Here is a 21,858-nt window from a genome sequence, read left to right on the forward strand (position 1 = left end):
AAGACGGAGTCGAGTCACGTGACACGGTTGCGACTCCGCGTTCTTTGAGATGTTTCGTGGGCGTGGATTGAATGACATCCTACTTATTGGACAGTTTTTAAAACATCCTCTCTCTTCTGCGTTTATTCCTTTCCCCACACAACTTCCTGCCGCCATGCTCAGGTCAATTCCAAAACATATCCGTATACCGTCTCGATCAACGGCTCAGCCCGCTAGGGCCATACTCTCCCTCTCTGCTGTCCAGCGACATACTCAAAAACGAAGCTATGCTGCAGAGGCCGTCGCTCCCAGTAAGAATGATGCCTTCGCCAACGGCGGAAATGCGTACTACACTGAGGAGTGAGTAACAACGCAGGAAGATCTTATCTGGTCAAAAGATTAGAAGCTGACAGGACGTTAAACAAAGGATGTACCGCCTCTGGAAACAAGACCCCAAGTCTGTCCATGTATCCTGGCAAACTTACTTCTCTGGCCTCGACAAGGGTCTTCCTTCTGCTCACGCTTTCACTCCTCCCCCCGGTGTTCTCTCTGGTGCCGTTCCTACCCCTGCCGGCGGAAGCCCCAAACTTTCTGTTGAGGGCAGTGGTGATGTCACTGATTATCTTAAAGTGAGTTCCCCCAAGTTTCTCAACACGCACACTGCTTACATTTTGTGCAGGTTCAACTTTTGATCCGTGCCTACCAAGTTCGAGGTCATCACATTGCCAACCTCGATCCTCTTCGCATTTCTGGTGCCGATCTCGACGGTCGTGTCCCTCCTGAGCTTAAACTCGACTACTATGGTTGGACTGAAGCCGACATGACGAAGGAATTCAGGCTTGGCGACGGCATTCTCCCCCGATTCATGGGTCAGGTCAAGGACGACACGATGACTCTGGGTCAGATCATTGATGAGCTCAAGCAGATGTACTGTACGTTTGCTCGTTCGTGCATGAAGACCACCGCTGATGAACAATAGGTACCCACGTTGGCTGCCAGTACGTTCACATCCCCGACCGGGGACAATGCGACTGGATCCGGGAGCGCGTCGAAATTCCTACCCAATGGAACTACTCCACCGAGGAAAAGAGGATGATTCTTGACCGACTCATGTGGTCTGAGCTTTTTGAAAAGTTCATTGCCTCCAAATACCCCAACGAGAAGCGTTTCGGTCTTGAGGGTTGCGAGTCTTTGATCCCTGGTATGAAGGCGCTCATTGATCGTTCCGTGGATGCTGGTGTCAAATCTATCGTTCTTGGTATGCCCCACCGTGGTCGTCTTAACGTCCTTGGTAACGTCATCCGAAAACCTATTGAGGCCATCTTAAACGAGTTCAAGGGTAACGAGGATGCCGACGATACTGGCGGTGGTGATGTCAAATACCACCTCGGTGCCAACTACATCCGTCCTACTCCCAGCGGCAAGAAGGTTTCCTTGTCCCTTGTTGCCAACCCTTCGCACTTGGAGGCTGAAGACCCAGTTGTCCTCGGTAAGACCAGGGCTATCCAGCACTTTGAAGGTGACGAGGGAGACGGATCCTCTGCCATGGGCGTTTTGCTCCACGGTGACGCTGCCTTTGCTGGTCAAGGTGTTGTTTACGAGACCATGGGTATGCAAAACCTTCCCAACTACGGCACTGGTGGTACCGTCCACTTGATTGTCAACAACCAAATTGGTTTCACCACCGACCCCCGATTTGCCCGTTCTACCCCTTACCCCTCTGATATTGCCAAGTCTATCGACGCCCCCATCTTCCACGTAAACAGTGACGATGTCGAGGCCGTCAACTACGTCTGTACCCTCGCTGCTGACTGGCGAGCTACCTTCAAGAAGGATGTAGTTATCGATATTGTCTGTTACCGACGATACGGTCACAACGAGACTGACCAACCCAGCTTCACTCAGCCAAAGATGTACAAGGCTATTCAAAAGCAACCTACCGTCTTGTCTATCTACACCGACAAGTTGATCAAGGAAGGTACTTTTACTGAAAAGGAGATTGACGAGCACAGGCAATGGGTTTGGGGCATGCTTGAGAAGGCTTACGACGGATCCAGGGACTACAAGCCTTCTCCCCGAGAATGGCTTTCCTCCTCTTGGGAAGGTTTCCCTTCTCCCAAGGAGCTTGCCGAAGAGGTTCTCCCTCAGCACCATACCGGTGCCAGCGAGGACGCCCTCAAGCGTGTTGGTCAGATCATCTCTAGTTTCCCCGAAGGTTTCCACCCCCACAAGAACCTTGCGCGAATTATTGGCAACCGAGGCAAGACTGTAGCCGAAGGCAAGAACATTGACTGGTCTACTGCTGAAGCTCTTGCTTTCGGTACTTTGTGCCTTGAGGGTACTCACGTTCGAATCTCCGGTCAGGATGTTGAGCGTGGTACTTTTTCTCAGCGACACGCTGTCGTCCACGACCAAAAGACTGAACAGACTCACATCGCTCTCAAGCACCTGGATGCTGACCAGGGCTCTTTCACTGTCACCAACTCTCACTTGTCAGAGTTTGGTACTCTCGGTTTCGAGCTCGGTTACTCTCTTGTCTCCCCCAACAGTTTGACTATCTGGGAGGCTCAGTTCGGTGACTTTGCGTGAGTCCTTTTTTTTTATTGTTTTATTTTCATGACCGCCCTGATGTGCGCTGACAATCAACAGCAACAATGCCCAATGTATCATTGACCAATTCATTGCTGCGGGTGAGCGAAAATGGCTCCAGCGAACTGGTCTGGTTCTCTCCTTGCCTCACGGTTACGACGGTCAAGGTCCCGAGCACTCTTCTGGTCGTATCGAGCGATTCCTCCAGCTCTGTGACGATGAGCCCCGAGTGTACCCCTCGCCTGAAAAGTTGGAGAGGCAGCACCAGGACTGCAACATGCAGGTCGTCTACCCGACTACTCCTGCCAACTATTTCCACGTTCTCAGGCGACAAAACAAGCGTGACTTCCGAAAGCCCGTACGTCATCAGTGAAGCCATGGATTGAGCAAATTGCTAAGAACTTAACATTCTAGTTGATTGTCTTCTTCTCCAAATCCCTTCTCCGACATCCTCTTGCCCGATCTTCTCTCGAGGAGATGTCTGGTGACTCCAAGTTCCAGCGATATATTCCCGAACCCCATCCTGAATCCCTTGTCGAGCCTGAGAAGATCCGACGACACATTTTATGTACTGGCCAGGTCTACTTCCAGCTCCTCAAGGAGCGTGAAGAGCGAGGTATCAACGACGTTGCCATTTCCAGGATTGAGCAATTGTCTCCCTTGCCTTATGACCGTTTGACTCCTCATCTTGACAAGTACCCCAACGCTGATCTTGTCTGGGCCCAGGAGGAGGTATGTAGTTTATCAACTCTGTTACTTTGAAACTCACCATGGCTAATGATTCTCTTTCTGTTCCAGCCTCTCAACAATGGTGCCTGGACCTACGTTCAGCCTCGACTCATCACCGCCCTCCAGGAGACTGAGCATCACAAGTCCAAGATCCCATTCTACGCTGGTAGGAAACCTAGCAGTTCCGTTGCTACCGGTTCCAAGTATGCGCACAAGAAGGAGATTGAGATGATCAACGAGATGGCTTTTGCTCCTTCCGAAGGACAGTAGAGCGTGGTGTTGGATGGAGATGAATGAATGGGGGGGAGGGGGGAAAGCGTTTGTTGTAGTAGGTGATATAAAGGGGGGGAGAGAGCATGTGGAAGAATGAAGCGTTCTCTTTTTGACATTCTGTACTATTTGACCTCTAAATGCAATTGAATCATTGGTTTTTTAGCCTGCTGCTGTTTTGTGTTACTGATATACGAGTTTCCATAACCGTGACGTATCGACTGATAAGCAGAAAAGCAGAGAGGTCTTTTATAAAAAAAAATCGCGCGACTGTTGACTGAAAAATAAAAACCGCGAATAAGGAAGAGTCTCAACCATGTCAAACTACGGATCACTGCACATATACTCAATTTCGATCCCATAACGACAAGACGAAAAGTATGGGGAATAGTAATCATTGACAACCAATAAACGACCAAATATACCTTGTTTAAAGAATAACACAGGGAGAAGGAAGGAAGGAAGGAAGGAAGAAAAGGCGCGCCTCTCCTTTTTTTTCCCTTCTTCTTCCTCTCGCCAGAGGTTTTAATGAAAAAAAGAACGAGAAAGAAAAAGTCCGTCTACACACACCAGACAACACACGCCCCAGCACGGAATTTTTTTTTTCCCTTCTCAATGTGGCGTGTGCGCCGCGGACCCATTGCAAAACCGCCCTCCTTTGTGCCTTTGCCGTTCGTTTGCTTTTTCCGTATAGCTTCATCATCATCGTCATCACCGTGTTTTTTGGTTGGCTATTTTTCGTTTTTTGGGTTTTTGGGTTTTTCGTTTGGTTTTTGTTCATTGTTTTGTGTACCCCCCCCTACAGCTGTTTTATATAGTTACACAATTAATCTCCCCATGCTCCGATTTGCGAATAAAAAGAAAAATGGGATTGTTTGTTGAAAGAGAAAAATGGGAGGAAAAAAAAAAAAAGGTACAAGGAATGTTTGTGAAGAGTGGATGTTTTGGGAATATATGGGAGAGCAGACGTAAGACTGTGGATATGTGGATGTGCTTGTGTGTGTCTTTGTTTGATCGTCTTGATATATTACATTTGCGGAAATGACATTTGCGGAAATGTGGGGATTGTCGAGGCGTGGCAGAGGCATCTTTAAAAGCTTTGAGCCATAGGGTTATTCGGAGGTGACTGGTGTGCTTGTAGTCTGGTTTGTGTCAGCAATGCAACGATTTTCATATTCAAAAAAAAGAGACTCGACTCACGATTTCCGTTTAGACTTTGTCATTTCCTTTTTCAATGCCGCGCCGTCCAAGGGTTTGAGAAGCTCAAAGGAGCATAACAAGTCTTCTGAAACTGACATGACTGCTCCAAAGTTGTCAAACTCGCCGCAATAACTATACGCCGAATAAAGATCAGTGCGCTGAGATCATTATGGAGCAAAACAACGATTGACGCACTTGGGAGCGGAGAATACTGTGACAAGTGTCCGGTCATTGTAAAACTCGTAGCCATCCTCTACAACCATGTGTGCTCGACATATAAGGTCCATGTCCTATTTTCGTCAGCACCTGTCGTATCATTTTTCAGCGCAAGCCGGAGACACTTACATGAGTCGCCAAGAAGGCATTGATAACACTCTTGCCATAGCAGAACGACACGCCCCGTTCGTTATCCTCCCAATCGAGCGCGGTATCCGATGGATCGGACCATACTAGATCGTTGAGGAGTCCATAGTCGGGCACGTCTGTCGGCCTTTGGATCCTCCTGATATCGTCCATACTCTTCAGGCTGGGACTCAGTCCACCATGAACACAAAAGATCTTGCTGGCGACGATGGACGCGATGGGGAGAGTGTTGAACACGTCGATAAATGTCTTCCAGATCTTGATGTTTGTCCGGCGCTTGCACTCGTCGTAGAAACCGTATACTACATTGGATTAGTCATCGAATCTACACGTGGAAGAAAAGGCGCACCTCTTGTGACGTTGGCACACTCGTGGTTGCCGCGCAAGAGGAAAAAGTTTTCAGGATACTTGATCTTGTAGCAGAGTAAAAGAAGGATGGTCTCGAGGGACTGCTTTCCCCGGTCGACGTAATCGCCCAGAAACAGATAGTTTGCCGCCGGCGGGAATCCACACATTTCAAACATTCTCAGCAGATCGGCGTACTGTGGCGCAGCGATTAGCATGGCGCGAATAGCACATGGCGCGATTAGCACACGACAAACGCCGGACTCACCTGTCCATGCACATCGCCGACAATCTTGACGGGCGGACTGAGCTCGATGAGCGTCGGCTGGCTGAGAAACACTTCCCTCGCCGCCGCACAGACACTGGTGATCTCTGCATTCTTCAGCGGGGGGCTCTTTGTGACTTTGCCGCTGTAGCCCGCCTCGAGCAGCCGCTGGATCATGTTGTCCACATCGAGGATCTGGAAGCCGGCGCCGCCTGCTCCGAGGGAGCCGCGCGAGACGGTCTGGGTGAGTGCGAAGCCGGGCGAGAGGGAGGATGCGGAGTCGCGGGAGAGGTGGCTGGCTGCGGCGGGCGAGCTGGACGGGGGCGGGGAGGAGGAGCGTGCGCGGGTGGTGCCCGCGGGGGAGACGGGCATGGCGGAGGGCGGCGGGGGGGAGGAGGCGAGGAAGGACTTGGAGGGCTGGCTGGGCGCTGCGATGATGTTCTGGGTGGTGGGGACGGCGGCGGGGGAGGGGGGGGTGTTCTGGCGGGCGGGGCCGCTGCTGTGGGCGGGCGCATGGCTGGGGGGCGAGGCGTGGGCGGGGGGGAGGGGGTCGCGTGCGCTGCTCCTGCGCTTGGCGGCGTCGGGCGGGGGGGGGTTGGGGTCTCTGTCTGCGATGGAGGTGCGGGCGAAGGAGTCGGCGAGGTCCGGCGGGGGGAGCTGCTTGGAGGAGATGCGGCCCAGTTTCTTCGAGGACTGGCCCTGGCCCATCGTGCGTGTGTGGGGGAGTGCAAAGAACAGGCAGAGAAACAACGATGGACATACAAGAGACAGAGAGAGAAGACAGGGCCTGGAACGCGGCGGCTCCTCTAATCGCCCTCTAATCGCATTACAAATCGCATTACAAAGCTCCTAATCACCCGCCGCCATTACAAATCGCCGATTTATCTAATCTTCCCATTCCTCATCCGCCATGGCATACCCTGCAGCCCAGAGCCGCTTCTCCGCGAGTGCACCGCTCCCCACCACCCCGCTCGCACGCAGGGACTCGGCACGCACCGCGCCACACCCCTCGCTCCAGCAGCAGCTCTTTGGCCCGCCCGCAGCCGGCGCCGCACCCCCCAGCATCGTCGACAGGCCGCTCGCACGCACAAAGGGCGCAGAGGTCGCCGTGGGCGCATGGGCATTCATGTTTGCAGAGATCGTTGCATACAGCCAGAGCAGGGCGGACAGCGTGTCCGATCTCGAAGCGAGGTGCGTCGCCCAGCAGAACCGGGCCATGCTCACAGTGCAGGCTGTCGTCATTAGGCTACGATGCAGGCCAGAGGCTCCTCCCGCTGCTGCTGTTGCGCAACACCCAGGCGGCCGGGACCAAAGTGCGATCGCTGTTCTTTATTTATTTTCGTATTTATTTTGTGTGCTAAGTATACGTCTAGGAACCCAAAAGGGAACACCGCCTCGTTCCGATACTCCAATTCATCCATACGCAGGTGTACCGCTATTGCTTTGGCAGGGCCGCAGACGGTCTCGAGCGCAGCGTCGAGGAAGAAAATGAATGTGTGTCATCACTCCAACGAGCATGTTCGCGGCGCTAACGCATTGTGACGTATCCAAGACATGATCACGCTGAACCAGCCGCCTCTGACCCAGTTTATATCTGTGCCCAAGGACATGTCGCAGCTGAGCTGCGAGGCGTATACCGCGGGGATAGTGGAGGGTGTACTGGACGGTCTCGAGGTGGTGCGTGTTTTGGCGTGGTGTGACAAAGCTCATCCATAGACGCAGCCTGCCCGCGTCACTGCACACACCGTGCCGACCGATGCGTTCCCCCAGCGGTCAGTCATCCTCATCAAGCTGGACCAGAAAGTGATGGACAGGGAAGAGGCGCTGGGCAAGTAATGTAGACTGTGCATATGCATCATTCATTATCCGCTCCACCACGCTCACGCATCTCCATCGCCAGTTGGAGCACATGCCTGCGGGCAGACCCTTGGACGCGGTCGTGTTTATTTTTTCATTAATTGTTTTCTCGCGTCGCGTCCAAATCTCAAATCCATCCTCCACAGCCACCCATGTCCACGCGCTTCATCGTCCCCCCCGCGCCCTCGCCGCTCCCCCCCGCCCCCGCGCTCTCCCTCCTCCCCTTCTCCCTCGGCCCGCAGCACGCTCCATACACAGACAAGCACGCCAACACCGCCCACTACTTTCAGCCCCGTCCCCTCGCCCCACCCGCGCACTCTCCAGGCGCCGACCAGCAGCAGCTTGTGCGGGCAGCGTTCAGAGGCCGTCAAGTCGTCGGGCAGTACCTCTCCGTCCCGCCCGCCTACCGCGGCATCATCCTCTCGACGACGCTGCCGCCCAACAAGGGCGGTACGGAAGACCACACGCATTCTATTCCTGCTTCCGCGCCTCCCACACCTGCGTCTATAGACGGTGTAGACGGCGGCGGCGGCGGCGGGAAACGGCCGCAGAGAAAGAGCGTACTCGCCAAAATCAAGGGTGCGGGACAGACTGCCCTCGCTAAACCACGTACGCGCCGAACAGCGCCTGCAAAAAAACGTACCCGTCTCGACTCGGACGACGAGCAAAATGAAGAAGGAGATGGAGATGGAGATGGTGAAGAGACGGCAAGAACGCCTAGTAAACGCTTCAAATCCACCACCACCACCCCGAAAAGGACACTATCCGTTCCGGAAATCGTGATCCAAGAAGCTACCCCGCTCAAACAGCCGCCGATCGCTACTCCCACCACCGCTACCACGCGTCAAGAAGGAGAGGAAGAAGTGCAAGAACCATTCATCCCTTCACCCGAAACGGAAAATAATCCGCCTGCATTTAACATCTCTCCTCCTCCACATACACTCGCAAGCAAGAACCAAGAAGAGCAAACGGACGATGATGGGCCGGTGAGGATACTTTACCCAACAGCGGAATTCCAGGGGTTCATGCTTTATAGCGGAGATGTGCCCCTCACGGGCTTCAGATCGGACGAGTTGGAGGAAAAGCACGAACAGCGGGATGCGGGAGAGGCAGGTTGCGCAACTATCAACCTGCGCCCATCTTGGTGGCGCCATGATGGTGCCGGTGAAGGCGGAGACGAGTTTGTACGCGGTATGGGCGAATGGCTGGGTCTCGTAGAGGTCGTAAGTCCCATGACATTCATTTGCATAAAGCTGACCCTTTTTTGGCGTGAAAAAGTTGAATAAGCCTGTCTATCTCGAGGGGCTGGACGACGACGACGAGGACGAGTAGAATACTTCTTTTCAATATTCTTACGCGGAGCATCGTTGTGCCATGTCCAACCAGCCAAGTGCTGTTAATGCCATATGCATACATGTAAACCCAAAACCTGCTATCAAAAATGGATAAAGAAAAAAGAAAAAGAAAAAGGAGCAACTGCCAACAAAAGAAAAATGCGAAAACTCTTGATGTAGTACTTGTACAACGACGCTTCCCCCTCTATATCGCCTCTTGGAAATACCCTTCAAACAGACTTTCCTCCCTCAACTCACTCTCTTTTACCGTACGATACACGTGCATTAACAGCTTTGGGTACCGCGAGGAAAAATAGAGTAAGAATCCGGCAGGAAGTGCGCCGAGATGCTTTTGCACCGCCGGTTCTAGATCTTGATAATGATGTTTCTTTTTTTTTTTTTAATGCACATTAGCTTGGGGACAAGACGAAATCAAAAGACGGGCGAGACCAACCTTATTCCGCATCGCCCTCAACATATCCCTTACACTCCCGCCTTTATACTTTCTATACTTGCCCAAACTACCTGTAAACGTCTTATCCAGTCGGGAATACCAATCCTTGCCGACGACACTTTGTGCGCCTTGTTCGAGCAGTACAAGCGTCGGCTCAGCCGGCTCGGTCTGCATGATTTCGAATCGATCGGAAGCGTCGCACAGAAAGCCGAGACGTTTGGCGGCTGGCCAGAAGATGGGATGGGCGAGACATTCTGATGTGGATGGTCTGCAAAATCGAGTGAGTTTGGGTTGCAACGCAACCAAAACAAGAACGTACCTTGCATCGGGCTCACTGCTCAACAACCTCCCCACCAAATCTTCCACCTCTTCTCTCTCCTCTCCCAATAAACTCAGCATGCCCATATTCACAGCTTCGCCCTTGACGATATTACTCTCTCGATTATACGTCTCGCCAAAGGGATGTTCCCCCGACAGCAAAACCCAAAAGTACAGGCATCCAAGGGCAAACAGATCGACAGCTTTAGTCAACCGACTCCGCGCGACGCCGTCTTCTGCATTGGCGATCCCGCCAGAAGATCCGACAGAGGAAGAAGCGTCAAAACCTTCGTTGAGACGGACCACGCCCCGGATACATTCGGGTGCCCGCCAGCCCAGGCTACCGGCCAAATTGTTCGCCGTCGGCGCAAAGGATGATTGATCTTGGCCTAATCGTCGGGCAAGTCCAAAATCGGATACTAGGATTCGCAGCCCTGAAGGTGTTTGCGATACCAGCACGTTTCTGGTACCTCTTATCAGCTGAACTGCTTTTGCATTTTGCGTCTAGAAGCCCCCCCCAAAAAAAAAGAAAACTTACTGAGGTTTAATGTCCCGATGTATAATCTTCATCCCATGCAAATGTTTCAAACCCTTTGTGACCTCCATCAACGCCCGTTTCCTATCCAGCTGATCTGCCAACTCTCTATGCTTGTCGGGTGATTCGATCAAATCCGCCAAGGAGGCTTGACACAAGTCGAGGGCGATGTAGAGGAAATTGTCCCGCTTTTCTTGGCAGTAGTACCGGATGACATTGGGATGATCGTCGCTCGCTTGCAACAACTTGACTTCTTGACTCGCCAATCTGGTAAAGTCGCTCAACAGTCTTTTTACCGCAACTGGACGTCCTCCCCATGTCCCCTTCAACACTACAGTACCGTGTGATCCAAAACCTAACATCTTCTTGTCAGATTTTGCGGGAGGTCGCAGGTTACTGTAAACAATCATGTTGACTCACCAATGATAGTATCTGAAATCGCCAGCCGCTCCTTATCCTGGTAATCCAACAGATCCGTCGAAGAAAGTTCTCTCGGCAATTCTGGCAAGGGTTTATTACCTCCCTTGGGCGTCGGCCGGGGGGAAACGTCTTCCTTGTCCTTTTCATGATCCTCATCTTCATTCTCACCGTCGTGTTCTTCGGGTATCAGACTGGCCGCGGTAGCAGCAGTAGCATCAGGCTTCTTCTTTTTACCTCGCACACGACGACGAGTAGACTTTTTCTTGGGAGGAGGCGTGGCCGTCTGATCTGTTTCAGGTGTGCCTTCCGAGCGTGGGGGAGAGTCTTCAGGCGTGGGCGATGGTTCTTGGATGCGCACCACAGGGACAGACTTGACTACTGACAACACTTCTTCCCCCTCTTCTTTTTGTTCTTCTTCTTTTTGTTCAAGTCTCACCTCTTGGACAGGTGCAGCGAGTAAGGGCATTTTCTCATCCACCTTGCTTTCTACTGATTCTGGTGCCGCACCTTTTCCCCTTCCGAAACGGACCATCATACCGCCCAAAAGGATGAACAGCATCCCCAACGCCACCACCCACTTCCACCACCAATTCTTTGCAGGTCCAGCCCGTCTCTCAATGAATGGCGGATCAATCATCTCATGCTCCCTGGGTGGGTCAATCAACCCTGACAAAAGTCCCCTACCACGACGATGGTCGAGATCAGAAGAATCGCCATCGTCGGTATTGTAAAATAATCCATCGGATAGATGTCCGGGAGGAGGGGGGCGGGCAAAGTTGATAAGAGGATATGACGAAGATGACAGGGCGAAATGTAACGGCTTGGTGTCTTTGTTGCCTGCGGCCGTGTTGTCGGAAGTTGTATTGGGTGATGGCAACGTGAGACATTCGGGAAGTGTAGCGATATAGGTAGAAGGAGGCGCGTCGTGAATATTAAATGCTCTTGGGTCATTTTGTCCAGGAAAGAGAGCGGGAAGGTGGGCAGGAGGTTGCGGAACAAGAATGGGTGCACCCATGGGATTTTCTCGAGGAATGAGGATCTCGTACACGCCGACGCCTACATGTTCCAATTCTCGATTCCAAATGAGTCCACCACCAGGCTTTACACCAAGTGCTTTGCCATTGAATCCAAGCTCGATGCGTATGCGAGGCTCTTCATTGTCAGGACCCCATGATTGGTGTGCTACACCGGCCTTGACCCATGATTCGGCAAGAGGACGGTTATAAGCATTAGGGGTGTAGGTGGAGTAAGAGATCTCTTGGATGGCGGGAGCTGATTTCTTTTCCGACGAATACGCCGCGGATGTATACGTAGATAAGCCTTGGGAAGAAGATGGCGAATGGATCGTAAGTCGATAATCTGTTCGACCGATGAACAATGTATCTCGCTGTGAAGAGCCGCGTTGCTCGAGATCGTCAAGGTCGTCGCACACACTTGAGCCGTCATATTGTGACAAATTGGCAGTAGGAGAAAAACAGTCGATTTGTTCTCCAGTTCGCAGATCAACACTCATTAGAGAAGTGTGTTTGCTGCCGGTAAAGATTTGGGTCGGAGATTCGGGGAATGTAAACGGGGACAGCTCAATTCTACGCTATTAGCTTCTTGGGCAATCGGTACTTGACTCACAATTGATCTACAGACAGAGGCAGCTTTCTCATCTTCATCTGCCCGTCCTTGTCCTCGTGCACATAGAGACTCCCGCTCAGGGGTTCCACAATGTACTCTTCAACGCCGCCTTTCATCTTCCCACCCACCAGCGGGTCACCTTCGAGTACCCATTTCTCTTTACCCGTATTCCTCTCCAGAGCATGCAAAGCACCGTCCACGGTGGACACGAGAACGAGCGGGTGCAGGTCATGATCTATCTGGACGGGGAGTGTGGCAGCGGAGGAGGGGGCAAGGGCTCGAAGGGTGTGATGTGGGAAAGGGATGAGGGCTGCGGGCTCTGGGGCGGCGTAGGCGATGAGGAGGGGGAGGAGGAGCAAGAAGTAGAGCATGGTGGGACTATGTGTCCATCTGAGACGGGGGGGTGTCCTGAGCTGTGTGCGTTCACAGGATGGTGGCTTTTCGGTGCTGCAGAGTCGCCGAGAGAATAAAATCGACCAAAGAATTAAGCTCCTACTGCACAGCAGGAGAGATCGCCCCCGCCCCCGCCATGCGACAACCACGTGGCCAGGCACGTGAGGTCATGGCCGAAGTGGAGGAGCTGTTATTACGCGTCGGCGGCAAGAAATATTTTGGTCGGGCTGGCGGCGAACAAAGGGCGGGCGACTGGCGCTGGCGCTTACTCACACTTTCCGTCGCTGCCCGTCCGTCCTTTCCGCAACAATCCAGTCAACCACTCTCACTCCTTACTTCCTCACTTCCTTCTTCCTTCCGCCTTCCGCACCAGCCACCAATGTCTATCCACGGGAACCTCTCCAAACGCCCTCCTCTCGACGGCACAGTACACATTGACACCCAGGAATCATCCGCCCAGCCATCTAATAATAACGACGTTGCAGGGGTTCTGAGGAGAAATCAAGCTTGTCTGCAGTGTAGGAGAAGGAAACTGGCATGTTGTCTCTTACTGTGGTAAATGTTATGCTGATCTTTGATTGCAGAAATGCGACGCCGTAAATATGCTTTTATTATAGGCTCAACATTGACTGACAATTCTTAGGCTCGACCACATTGCGCCACGTGCGTCCGATCATATAGGCATCTTCTTCGAACATCACCCAAGAGTAATCCTGTGCTATGTTGTGACTATGATGATGGGGCATCCAATCAAGTGGAGGAAGGCGATAGCCAGAACAAATCAAGTGCCGGACCATTAGGGGCTCCCGCCAATGAAGAAGAGGAGACTTCAGGCGTAGCCAACGGGTCGAAGAAGAAGAGGAAAGCAACGGGAGAAGGTAGGCGGAAAAAGAAAGAAGAAGAATTTGATGAGGAAAGAGATAGGTTGACAAAACAAATCCGTAAGTACAGACTCTGGCGTACTGATCGCAGCTTTAACATCTATCTCTCTGTAGAGGAGTTACAGGCACGGTTGGCCGATAAACCTCGTACCCCTGCTCCAGCATTCAGTAGTTCGTTGTTTCAAAACGCCACTGCTCCATCCCCCAATACGTTCATCAACCTTTTCACATCTAACCCTTCCCAACCGGCATCCAACTCTCGAGCAGATCCTATGTGGGGGAATTCCGATCCATTAGAACAAATACAGTCACAACATACTCATCTCGTCAACCTTGGCTCATCATCCACCAACGTCTCCCATTGCAATGGACCCTCCCCTGCCAATCAGGGATCAGACACTTCTCGTCGATCAAGTAGTTTGCATAACAATACATCAACTCCAAACTTGACCTCTGGCGAGTCTTCCTCAGGCGCCAATATCCTTTCTCCTGGAGAAATATTCAACTTTTCACCAGCAGACATATCAAATGATGCTTGGAACGGTGCCGTCCCTGACATTAATGATCAAAACAAGTCTCAGAATTGGCAATCATTCAATCCAAACGACCTTTCGAGTACTGTAGATCCCTTAAAGGGCCAAGCTCAATGGCGAGGCCTTGAATCTGTCTCTGCGACATTCGCAACGACCATGAATGGCAATGTTGGTGCAGATTTGCAGATGGAAACCGAAATCAGCATGGATGGGTTAGAAGCTGGTCTTGATGCAGCGATGCAGCAACAAATATTGATGGATCTTTTCTGGCCCGGATGGCCTGCAAAGCTGCCCGAACCGAATGTTGTGAATGACCTGTGAGTTTTGTCCCACACAGTATAACGCGATTTCCTTTTTTTTTATTGACGTCGCCAAGCATCGAATCCTTCTTTGACCAAGTACCAAATCTCCCTCGTATTCTCCATCGCCCTCGCTTCCTCGCACGCATCGCTCTTCCTCCTACTCATTCCAATTTCCCTCACCCTTCTCTGATTCACGCCATATGCGCCGCGGCAGCTGCCCGGTGTCCTGAAGAAGTGTACTCCAAGTCTACAAGAGACAAGCAATGGGCCAAGTTTGAATTTTCTACGTCTGGGCATAGTTCTGATTCTGAGAGTGCTAGAGATGGCTTTGGGCTAAGACAGACAATGTTTGCGAAAGAGGCAGTCCAAGATGGGCTGAACACTGGTAACCGCTTATTTGATGTTGTCAGGGCAATGGTAAGCAACTTGACTTTTCTGTAAACCTGTTGTATGCTCACGTATGACTTAAGATCATCTTATGTCGAGTTTTCATTGATGACACACGGATGCTCGAGTGTTGGGCTTATGCCGGTTTGGTGGCTCGAATGATACTTCCTCTGGGTCTGAACGTCCGCAGCGCAGAATTGTCTCTCAAGAGCGTCATGCTCCCACCACCGCTTGATGCGTTGGAAAGAGAAGAGAGAAGAGCAACGGTCTGGATGGCGTTTTATCACGATACTGTGGCGAGCGCAGCCAGTGGATGGGGAACAAGTATGAGTCTGGATGAGTTAACCGTGGCCTTACCAGTTTCGGCCAAGGAATTTGAGGACGGTTCTGTAGGTATTGCGTAAAAGGATTTGGGGGCTAGAGCTAATTGGAGTAGGAGTTTATGGAACCCAATCCGCAAGATGTAGAATCACCTGATCTCTTTCTCAAGTGAGTTAATCCTCTTTCACGGTGTTATTTTATACTGATAACCGATTACAGACACCCTGTCGTGGATCCCTTTGTAATGGTCACCAAGGCCACCATTCTCATGAACCGCACGAACCGATTCGTGCGAAAATGGAAGAACCGACATCTGAGACCGAATGATGATATGGATGGGATGGACAAGCCAGAATTCAGGGAATTGGCTAATTCCATTGCCTGTTTCCAGTGAGTTGCGACCTATCCGGGGGAGTTTTCTACTTGAGTTGACATTGTGATAGGATGTCTTTCCCTTCTGCTCTCCGCAATGCTTGCAAGTTCAACTCACGTCGCCGACTCGATGCCGACCTTGTTGCTGCTCATCTCCTTCCTCATGCAGCTACTATCTGTCTTTACGAACCTTTTGCAGACCTTGATAACCCGTCCGACCAGCCTACCAGACATTTAGTAAGTGCCACACAAGGCATCGTCAGTATCGTACAACAGTTGGCCAGTGCCGTTGGTGGGGAAGCAGAAAAGTTTTCAAGCGTCATGCATTCCTCGGCTAGCGTGTAAGTTGAAACTTTTTGTGGCGGTGATTTTTTGATGATATTTTTTTATTGACGAAAAATAAAAATTACAGATGCTTCGTCACGGCTGCACGAACATCACTTTTGCTTATGCGACATGCCCTGAATAACGGAGACGAAGTGTCTGCATCGTCCCATCGCACTGATTGTGACACGGTTCGCCTTGCTTTATCCTACTTTGGGATCAGATTCAAGATTGGTCAGCACCATGCGCAATTGATCGAATACTTTTTGGACAGGGCAGTAAACCCAACGTTTGAAAAGCTGATGGCCCACTATCCCGATCATCCAAGACCAGGAGCGTGAGTTGTTTGAATGCGTGCACATAAATCAAATTGATCAAGCTGATGAATTTCCAGGCCGCCTTTGACGCGCGATGCTGACTTTGGATTGTGTGTCGAAAACGCACTGAATGTCAAACGAGGCTACTGGCGAATCAAAACTCGTCCATCCTTCAGTGGCACAGCCTTTGATGAGTCTTCAGCAAACTATAACCACTCTCATTCTTTTGCCGGTTTCTCCCAGGCGCAAACGTACATCAACAACAACTTCAATCCTCCTTCTGGACCTGGAGGTTCAGGGATAAGTCCTATCGGGTCAGGGAACACGCCGGAAAGCCAAGGAAATGAGGGGTCTGGTACGGGTTCAGGGGTTGGTGGGGCGTCTCTAAAGGATATCTCGATGGATTCCTCGCCTGCTTCCGGGCTGAATACCGGATCTAGTGCTTCAGCTCCTCCCGGTGAAGGCCAAGGTGCTGCCGATCTATGGCAGGACCAATTTTACGCTCTTAACGACCAACACGCTGCTGATCCTTTCCGAGCTCAGCAATCATCATCGACCCAAAAGGTTGAGTATATGAGCGGCGTTTCTGTCCACTGCCCTACAGATTTGACAAAACAGCCTGCGCCGGTGCCGACATTGATGCCAGAGTCTGAAGCTTCACCTACGCGTATGGGGTCTTTCATAACCACGACTAATAATGTAATCAATATTACGGGGCCGGGGTCAGGGATGAACAAGGGAGACGATGGGCTGCGATGGGTGAAGGATCATATGAACAAGTATCCCTGGTCGGAGAATGAAAGGAAATAGAAGGCTCGGCATAATGTTTTTGAGGGGAAATGTCATCAATTATTTTGGTTTTCGTAGTTTTGACTTTTGGTTTTAGTGATCTTTTGGCAGCAGTGCTTCCAAGTATGTGATTATATTGTGACTCATTTGTACACCTCGTCGCTTCTTTGATCTCGTTTATCTCTTCTGATTGATTTTTTTTTCGCTTTTATCGAGCCATTAACATGTATTGCTTCCTCGGTTTTTTGAACATGTTGGCAAAGCGGTAAAAGTGCATGATTGAAATGCCAGGAAGAGCTATGTATGATACAGTTCGTGATGGAGATGAATAAACAACGGATGAACAAGATGTCAACGGATGACAGGGAAATACACAAAAGGGGATTGTGAATATAAAACGCTACGGAAAGCTTGGTAATAATGATGCTACAACAACGCACCATTAAAGAGACGGCACGTGTAACAATCTGCTGTACTATACACATTGCTCTTCGGCATCAGGTACAGTCAACTCAGATCAGACCCAAGAGTCGGGGATCTCTGGAAGGGTCAAAATGCCTCTTCTCTTCCTTCTCCCTTCCAACTTGTCTCGAAGCACTACTACTCTCCAAAGTGGCGTTTTCGCCTTTGCTTACGGTCGAGTTGAGAATGAACCCACTTTGCTTATTGATTTGACCCGTCGTTTTTGATCGGGCCATGCCTCCATTAGGTAAATGACCCGACAAAGCTTGGTCCATTCTCTCCACATTGTCGGGATGATGAGTAGGCGAATGAGCAAGGTTTGGGGTCGATTTGATGTCTCTACCAAGATGAGGTCTGGTTTGTGTTGATGAAGGGTCGTCGCCACCGTCAGGACCTGAGGCGGGTGTCATACCAAAGTTCATTGCGTTACCAAAAGCGTCTTTGGGTTGGGAGCTGGATAGAGTGGCGGATGAAGATGAAGGAGAGGAAGATACAAGTGTGAATGGTCGAATACCCAGAGAAGCGAGAAAGGATGGTCGACGGGATGAAGGTGGAGTTGGAAAAACTATAGAAGATATACGGTGAGCACAGCAAAGGAGGGTCACACATTCAATCTTCCGATCTAATCTTTTGAGAAGACACATTTTTTTAACAAACAAAGACGAAAAACATACCATCGCTACTTCCAAAACTCATCCTCCTTTCCTCGGGACTCTCCCTGTCTTCTCTGTCAAAACTATGCGTCCCAGCGTCAAAACTTGACATGAACTGATGCAGGCGCGACTCCATTGCTGCACCGTAAGAGCTGTCAGCGCCCGAAGGGGGTGTCCCAGCAGGAGTGATGAGGTCGGGGGAGAGGTGAGAATTGGGAAGAGAGTGGTGCGGTTTTGAATTTGGGATAGGCTTGGCCATTGTTTCGACGGTGCAAGTGGATAGGAGATGGGAGGTTGTGTGAAAAAGCGGCGATAGATGTTTGGGCACTGGTGACAGCAGTCAGTTTCGGGGTCAGAGCGATCATGTGCAGGTCGGAGGATATACGTTGCGCAGGAACAAAAGACGTGCGCAGTGGCGGGGATTGGTGGACGATGTGTGTCGGCGCCGGACGCAGGTGGACTCACACTGGAGCGTATGCTGGGTGCAGAGTTTGATTCAGCCAAGGTCTTTTGTGCGGCGTTCTCTTTACACTATTAGAACAACCAAATAGAAAACGCTGTAATCATCGTCCCACAGATCCGGGGTACTTTTATTTTATATTTCTCGGGCTTCCGTCTATTTCTGCCTCGGATTAATCGGTTAACGCCCCGAAGGTTACGTAACATGGGGATCTCTCTTTCTCATCTCCCAGCTGCCATATGACGTCACATACTCTCCACAATATAAGTCTCAAACCCTCTCTATCTCATTCGCCATTTCGCTCCCTTTCTCTACTCAACCCACAACCCTCGCTCTCCACTACCCCAAGTACTAACCGTATTCAAAAGCAACCTTCCAGAATGTCTGTTCTTCGACTGAGATCTCTCCAAGCTTTGAGGGTGCAGCGAACTATGCCCGCCGTCAGAATTCTGTCCAGGGGTGCCGCCTCCAAGCACGACAACGACCCCAATGTGCGTACATGAAGACACAGAGCAAATCGTGAACTTGGTCATTTAACTGACATGTAACCTATAGGTCCTTGCCAGGGAAAAGGCTCGAAATCTTTCTGGAACACAAGATTCCTCTGCCCCTCATAAAGAGCATGCCCCTGGATGGAATGAGCATCTTGCGGTGAGTTTTCACTCTTTGATAACCCCATATGGATTTTCGCCTGTCTCTACTTGCATAAATGCTGACAATAATTTGTAGACTGATGCAGAGGCAAACGTAAAGGTTAGTAGAACACCCAGGTAGATCCGGGGACAAGGTATTGACTATCGTGTCGTAGGCGGACCAAGCTGCTCCTGATGGTCCTCCAGGAAAGGACCTCCAGGAAAAGACCGTCAGCCGTATGTCTTATTTGTGCTTGTAGAGCCGAAAGGTTCAATAGGCTTATACAATATTTCAGACGTGGACAAGCACCACCATACTCCGGACGGCATGTCTGGCGCCGAGCACCACCACATTAATCCGGGTCCTGACCCTACGCCCAGCGAAGAAAATGTGCGCCTTTTCTTTTTGCCGACAGTGAATGTACAGGACACTACTGATAACTCTTTCCAATTCGTACAGGTGAAGGCCGACCGAGGAGAGGCGTAAGCTTCCGCGTTATAATGGCGGACGAGCGCATGGACTTATCATGTGCCTGCAGGTCATTGTATTTGTAATAAGCAAACGACGAAATATATTTCTATGTAGCTTAACGAAACTATGGGAAAAATGTATAAGAAGCATCAGGGAGATTAGGGAGCAGACATCTTTTATCAATTGTTTGAATGAACGCACACATATCGTGGTCGTTCTATGAATTGTTCTCAAGCCAATCATACAAGCAGGGCCTGGTTCTGCCATTTTTTCCCAAGCTCAGAAGCACATCATACGTACATCTGACTGCATTTTTCTCACGCCTTTTTGCATGTACTGGTACTACTGGATGTGGCAGCACCGCATGCATAGCGATCTATCTACAGCAGTAGTAAGTAGTGCGTGACCTCCGACACGAAGCCATGACGTCCCATACCCGGCAACTATGAATAACCGGTGGACGAATCACAGCACTTGCCATTCATAAAACTACATCCATCCCGAGCAACTTTTGTTCTCTGTCCAATAGTTCATTTCGTATACTATCACTTACACAGCCTGAGACACAGCCGCCAGATATGAGCACACAAGAGCCACAGAAGGAGTTAAAAGAACTGACCAAAGAAGAAGTCGCCAAGGTGCTTTCCCCTTCATCTCGCACGCTCCGCTTATTTAGAGATCAACTACTGATGGAATGACTCGCGTGGATGATCATATAGCACAACAAGCAAGGTGATCTTTGGGTCATTATTGACTCAATCGTATATGACCTCTCCAAATTCGGGGCCATGCACCCCGGTGGCGTAGGCGTTCTGTTGGACCCAGAAGTTGGTAAGTTCGTTGTGTCCGAAGCGGAATGAGGCAGTCCGCCGGTCAACATTCCCGGCTGAGAAAAGTGTTTACGCCTTGAACAATGGGTTAATTTATGATTTTTTTAAAACATAGCCGGTCAAGATGCTACCACAGTCTTCTTTGGCCTGTAAGTCAATTTCCAAATATTTTTACCACCGTCCAACTGACATTTCCGCTCTAGCCACCGCCACGAAGTCCTGCTCAAACCACAATACCAACGCCTCATTATAGGCCAACTGTCTGGCTCAGCACCCACTATCAAACCCCCTACCCCGGGAGCGCTCTCCAGAGTTCCATATGCTGAACCGACATGGCTTACCGCCGAGTTCAAGTCACCTTATTACAAAGAAAGCCACAGGAAATTGCAGCAGGTGATGCGAAAGTTTGTAGAAGAGGTTATAAGGCCAGACGCCCAGCTCTGTGAGGAGAATGGGAAACGAGCTAGTAAATCTGTACTTGAAGCAATGGCGTGAGTCATTTTGTCCCGAGATAAATTAACGTGATACTGATGGATGTTAAATAGAAAGGTAAATTTGAACGCTATGCGTCTTGGACCCGGCAAGCATTTACACGGGCGTACGCTTTTTGATGGCGTGGTCAAGGGAGAGGAATTTGACTACTTCCAGTGAGATTTTATGAAGCTTTTCTTCTGGTTCTTGGGCTTATGATGGTTTAAAGCGAGCTGGTCATCAACCAAGAACTCGTTCGCTGTGGCGCTAGAGGCTACGGCGACGGTCTTAATGCCGGTATGGTCATCGGTCTTCCCCCCGTTCTCAACTTTGCAAATGAACCCCTGAGATCTAAGGTGGTTCAAGAAGTTTTCGATGGGGAAAAGATTATTAGTTTGGCCATCTCGGAGGCCTTTGCCGGTTCAGACGTGGCCGGCTTGAGAACGACTGCTACAAAGCAAGAGGATGGAAGTTGGGTGATCAATGGAACGAAAAAATGGATCTCTGGTGGTATGCACTCGGACTACTTTGTGGGTATTCAAATTATTCATATACATGGTTCGCTTCTTACTTGACTCCCTTCTTAGACTGTAGGGGCAAAGGTGAAATGATCGAATTGTAGCAGGTCTTTTTAGGTGTTAGCTGACTGCGTTTGTGCCTAGACTGAAGGAGGTTTGACCGTCTTCCTTGTGCCCCGCACCGAAGGAGTCGAAACTAAGCAGATCAAGACATCGTACTCGACAGCTGCTGGAACTGCATACATTACGTTTGATAATGTCAAAGTACCCGCTGAAAACATGCTTGGGCCTGAGGATGGAGGTCTACTTGTCATATTGAGCAATTTCAACGTGAGTTCATTCATGAATGTATAGAGAACAAAAAGGAGCTCCAGCTGATGGTAAAGATGCCATATAGCATGAACGGTATGCCAGATTACACCTCCCAGTGACCACGGGTGATTACTGACTTGTAGAT

General features: G+C 50.5%; 9 protein-coding genes across 9 annotated transcripts in view; 6 read left to right on the plus strand and 3 right to left on the minus strand.

Annotated features, from left to right (window-relative positions):
• Positions 1 to 49: 49 nt before the first annotated feature.
• Positions 50 to 3,567, plus strand: CNBB4000 (hypothetical protein; the record flags this gene model as incomplete). Its single annotated transcript, XM_772076.1, has 7 exons — positions 50 to 339; positions 407 to 608; positions 659 to 911; positions 959 to 2,564; positions 2,629 to 2,926; positions 2,983 to 3,300; positions 3,367 to 3,567. 7 exons carry the CDS (start codon positions 50 to 52, stop codon positions 3,565 to 3,567), a joined length of 3,168 nt encoding a protein of 1,055 aa, XP_777169.1.
• A 1,090-nt stretch (positions 3,568 to 4,657) lies between these two features.
• Positions 4,658 to 6,448, minus strand: CNBB4010 (hypothetical protein; the record flags this gene model as incomplete). Its single annotated transcript, XM_772077.1, has 6 exons — positions 4,658 to 4,709; positions 4,768 to 4,899; positions 4,963 to 5,057; positions 5,113 to 5,432; positions 5,480 to 5,672; positions 5,744 to 6,448. The coding sequence occupies 6 exons, from the start codon at positions 6,446 to 6,448 to the stop codon at positions 4,658 to 4,660; spliced, it is 1,497 nt and encodes a 498-aa protein (XP_777170.1).
• Positions 6,449 to 6,650: 202 nt separating this feature from the next.
• Positions 6,651 to 7,576, plus strand: CNBB4020 (hypothetical protein; the record flags this gene model as incomplete). The annotated part of the gene is made up of 5 exons (XM_772078.1): positions 6,651 to 6,931; positions 6,972 to 7,053; positions 7,114 to 7,234; positions 7,293 to 7,417; positions 7,463 to 7,576. The coding sequence occupies 5 exons, from the start codon at positions 6,651 to 6,653 to the stop codon at positions 7,574 to 7,576; spliced, it is 723 nt and encodes a 240-aa protein (XP_777171.1).
• Positions 7,577 to 7,749: 173 nt separating this feature from the next.
• CNBB4030 (hypothetical protein) lies at positions 7,750 to 8,929 on the plus strand (the record flags this gene model as incomplete). Its single annotated transcript, XM_772079.1, has 2 exons — positions 7,750 to 8,820; positions 8,876 to 8,929. 2 exons carry the CDS (start codon positions 7,750 to 7,752, stop codon positions 8,927 to 8,929), a joined length of 1,125 nt encoding a protein of 374 aa, XP_777172.1.
• Positions 8,930 to 9,136: 207 nt separating this feature from the next.
• On the minus strand, positions 9,137 to 12,655 carry CNBB4040 (hypothetical protein; the record flags this gene model as incomplete). The annotated part of the gene is made up of 6 exons (XM_772080.1): positions 9,137 to 9,319; positions 9,386 to 9,653; positions 9,705 to 10,166; positions 10,242 to 10,593; positions 10,659 to 12,244; positions 12,285 to 12,655. The coding sequence occupies 6 exons, from the start codon at positions 12,653 to 12,655 to the stop codon at positions 9,137 to 9,139; spliced, it is 3,222 nt and encodes a 1,073-aa protein (XP_777173.1).
• A 1,175-nt stretch (positions 12,656 to 13,830) lies between these two features.
• On the plus strand, positions 13,831 to 16,924 carry CNBB4050 (hypothetical protein; the record flags this gene model as incomplete). The annotated part of the gene is made up of 8 exons (XM_772081.1): positions 13,831 to 14,408; positions 14,468 to 14,810; positions 14,864 to 15,169; positions 15,217 to 15,269; positions 15,321 to 15,491; positions 15,545 to 15,814; positions 15,886 to 16,134; positions 16,192 to 16,924. 8 exons carry the CDS (start codon positions 13,831 to 13,833, stop codon positions 16,922 to 16,924), a joined length of 2,703 nt encoding a protein of 900 aa, XP_777174.1.
• A 491-nt stretch (positions 16,925 to 17,415) lies between these two features.
• On the minus strand, positions 17,416 to 18,277 carry CNBB4060 (hypothetical protein; the record flags this gene model as incomplete). Its single annotated transcript, XM_772082.1, has 2 exons — positions 17,416 to 17,930; positions 18,040 to 18,277. 2 exons carry the CDS (start codon positions 18,275 to 18,277, stop codon positions 17,416 to 17,418), a joined length of 753 nt encoding a protein of 250 aa, XP_777175.1.
• A 440-nt stretch (positions 18,278 to 18,717) lies between these two features.
• CNBB4070 (hypothetical protein) lies at positions 18,718 to 19,665 on the plus strand (the record flags this gene model as incomplete). The annotated part of the gene is made up of 7 exons (XM_772083.1): positions 18,718 to 18,969; positions 19,034 to 19,129; positions 19,208 to 19,231; positions 19,287 to 19,347; positions 19,407 to 19,501; positions 19,571 to 19,593; positions 19,650 to 19,665. The coding sequence occupies 7 exons, from the start codon at positions 18,718 to 18,720 to the stop codon at positions 19,663 to 19,665; spliced, it is 567 nt and encodes a 188-aa protein (XP_777176.1).
• A 495-nt stretch (positions 19,666 to 20,160) lies between these two features.
• The window catches only part of CNBB4080 (hypothetical protein), a gene marked incomplete at both ends in the record, with an annotated part of 2,351 nt that continues 653 nt past the window's right edge, over positions 20,161 to 21,858 (plus strand). The window contains 9 exons of the mRNA XM_772084.1: positions 20,161 to 20,220; positions 20,302 to 20,413; positions 20,528 to 20,561; positions 20,616 to 20,903; positions 20,958 to 21,059; positions 21,113 to 21,413; positions 21,471 to 21,485; positions 21,546 to 21,731; positions 21,799 to 21,806. Coding sequence (XP_777177.1) covers positions 20,161 to 20,220; positions 20,302 to 20,413; positions 20,528 to 20,561; positions 20,616 to 20,903; positions 20,958 to 21,059; positions 21,113 to 21,413; positions 21,471 to 21,485; positions 21,546 to 21,731; positions 21,799 to 21,806 — 1,106 coding nt within the window. The remainder of the gene's footprint in view (positions 20,221 to 20,301; positions 20,414 to 20,527; positions 20,562 to 20,615; positions 20,904 to 20,957; positions 21,060 to 21,112; positions 21,414 to 21,470; positions 21,486 to 21,545; positions 21,732 to 21,798; positions 21,807 to 21,858) is intronic.

Source organism: Cryptococcus neoformans, chromosome 2 (genome assembly GCF_000149385.1).
Source record: "Cryptococcus neoformans var. neoformans B-3501A chromosome 2, whole genome shotgun sequence".
Taxonomy (NCBI): Eukaryota; Fungi; Basidiomycota; class Tremellomycetes; order Tremellales; family Cryptococcaceae; genus Cryptococcus; species Cryptococcus deneoformans.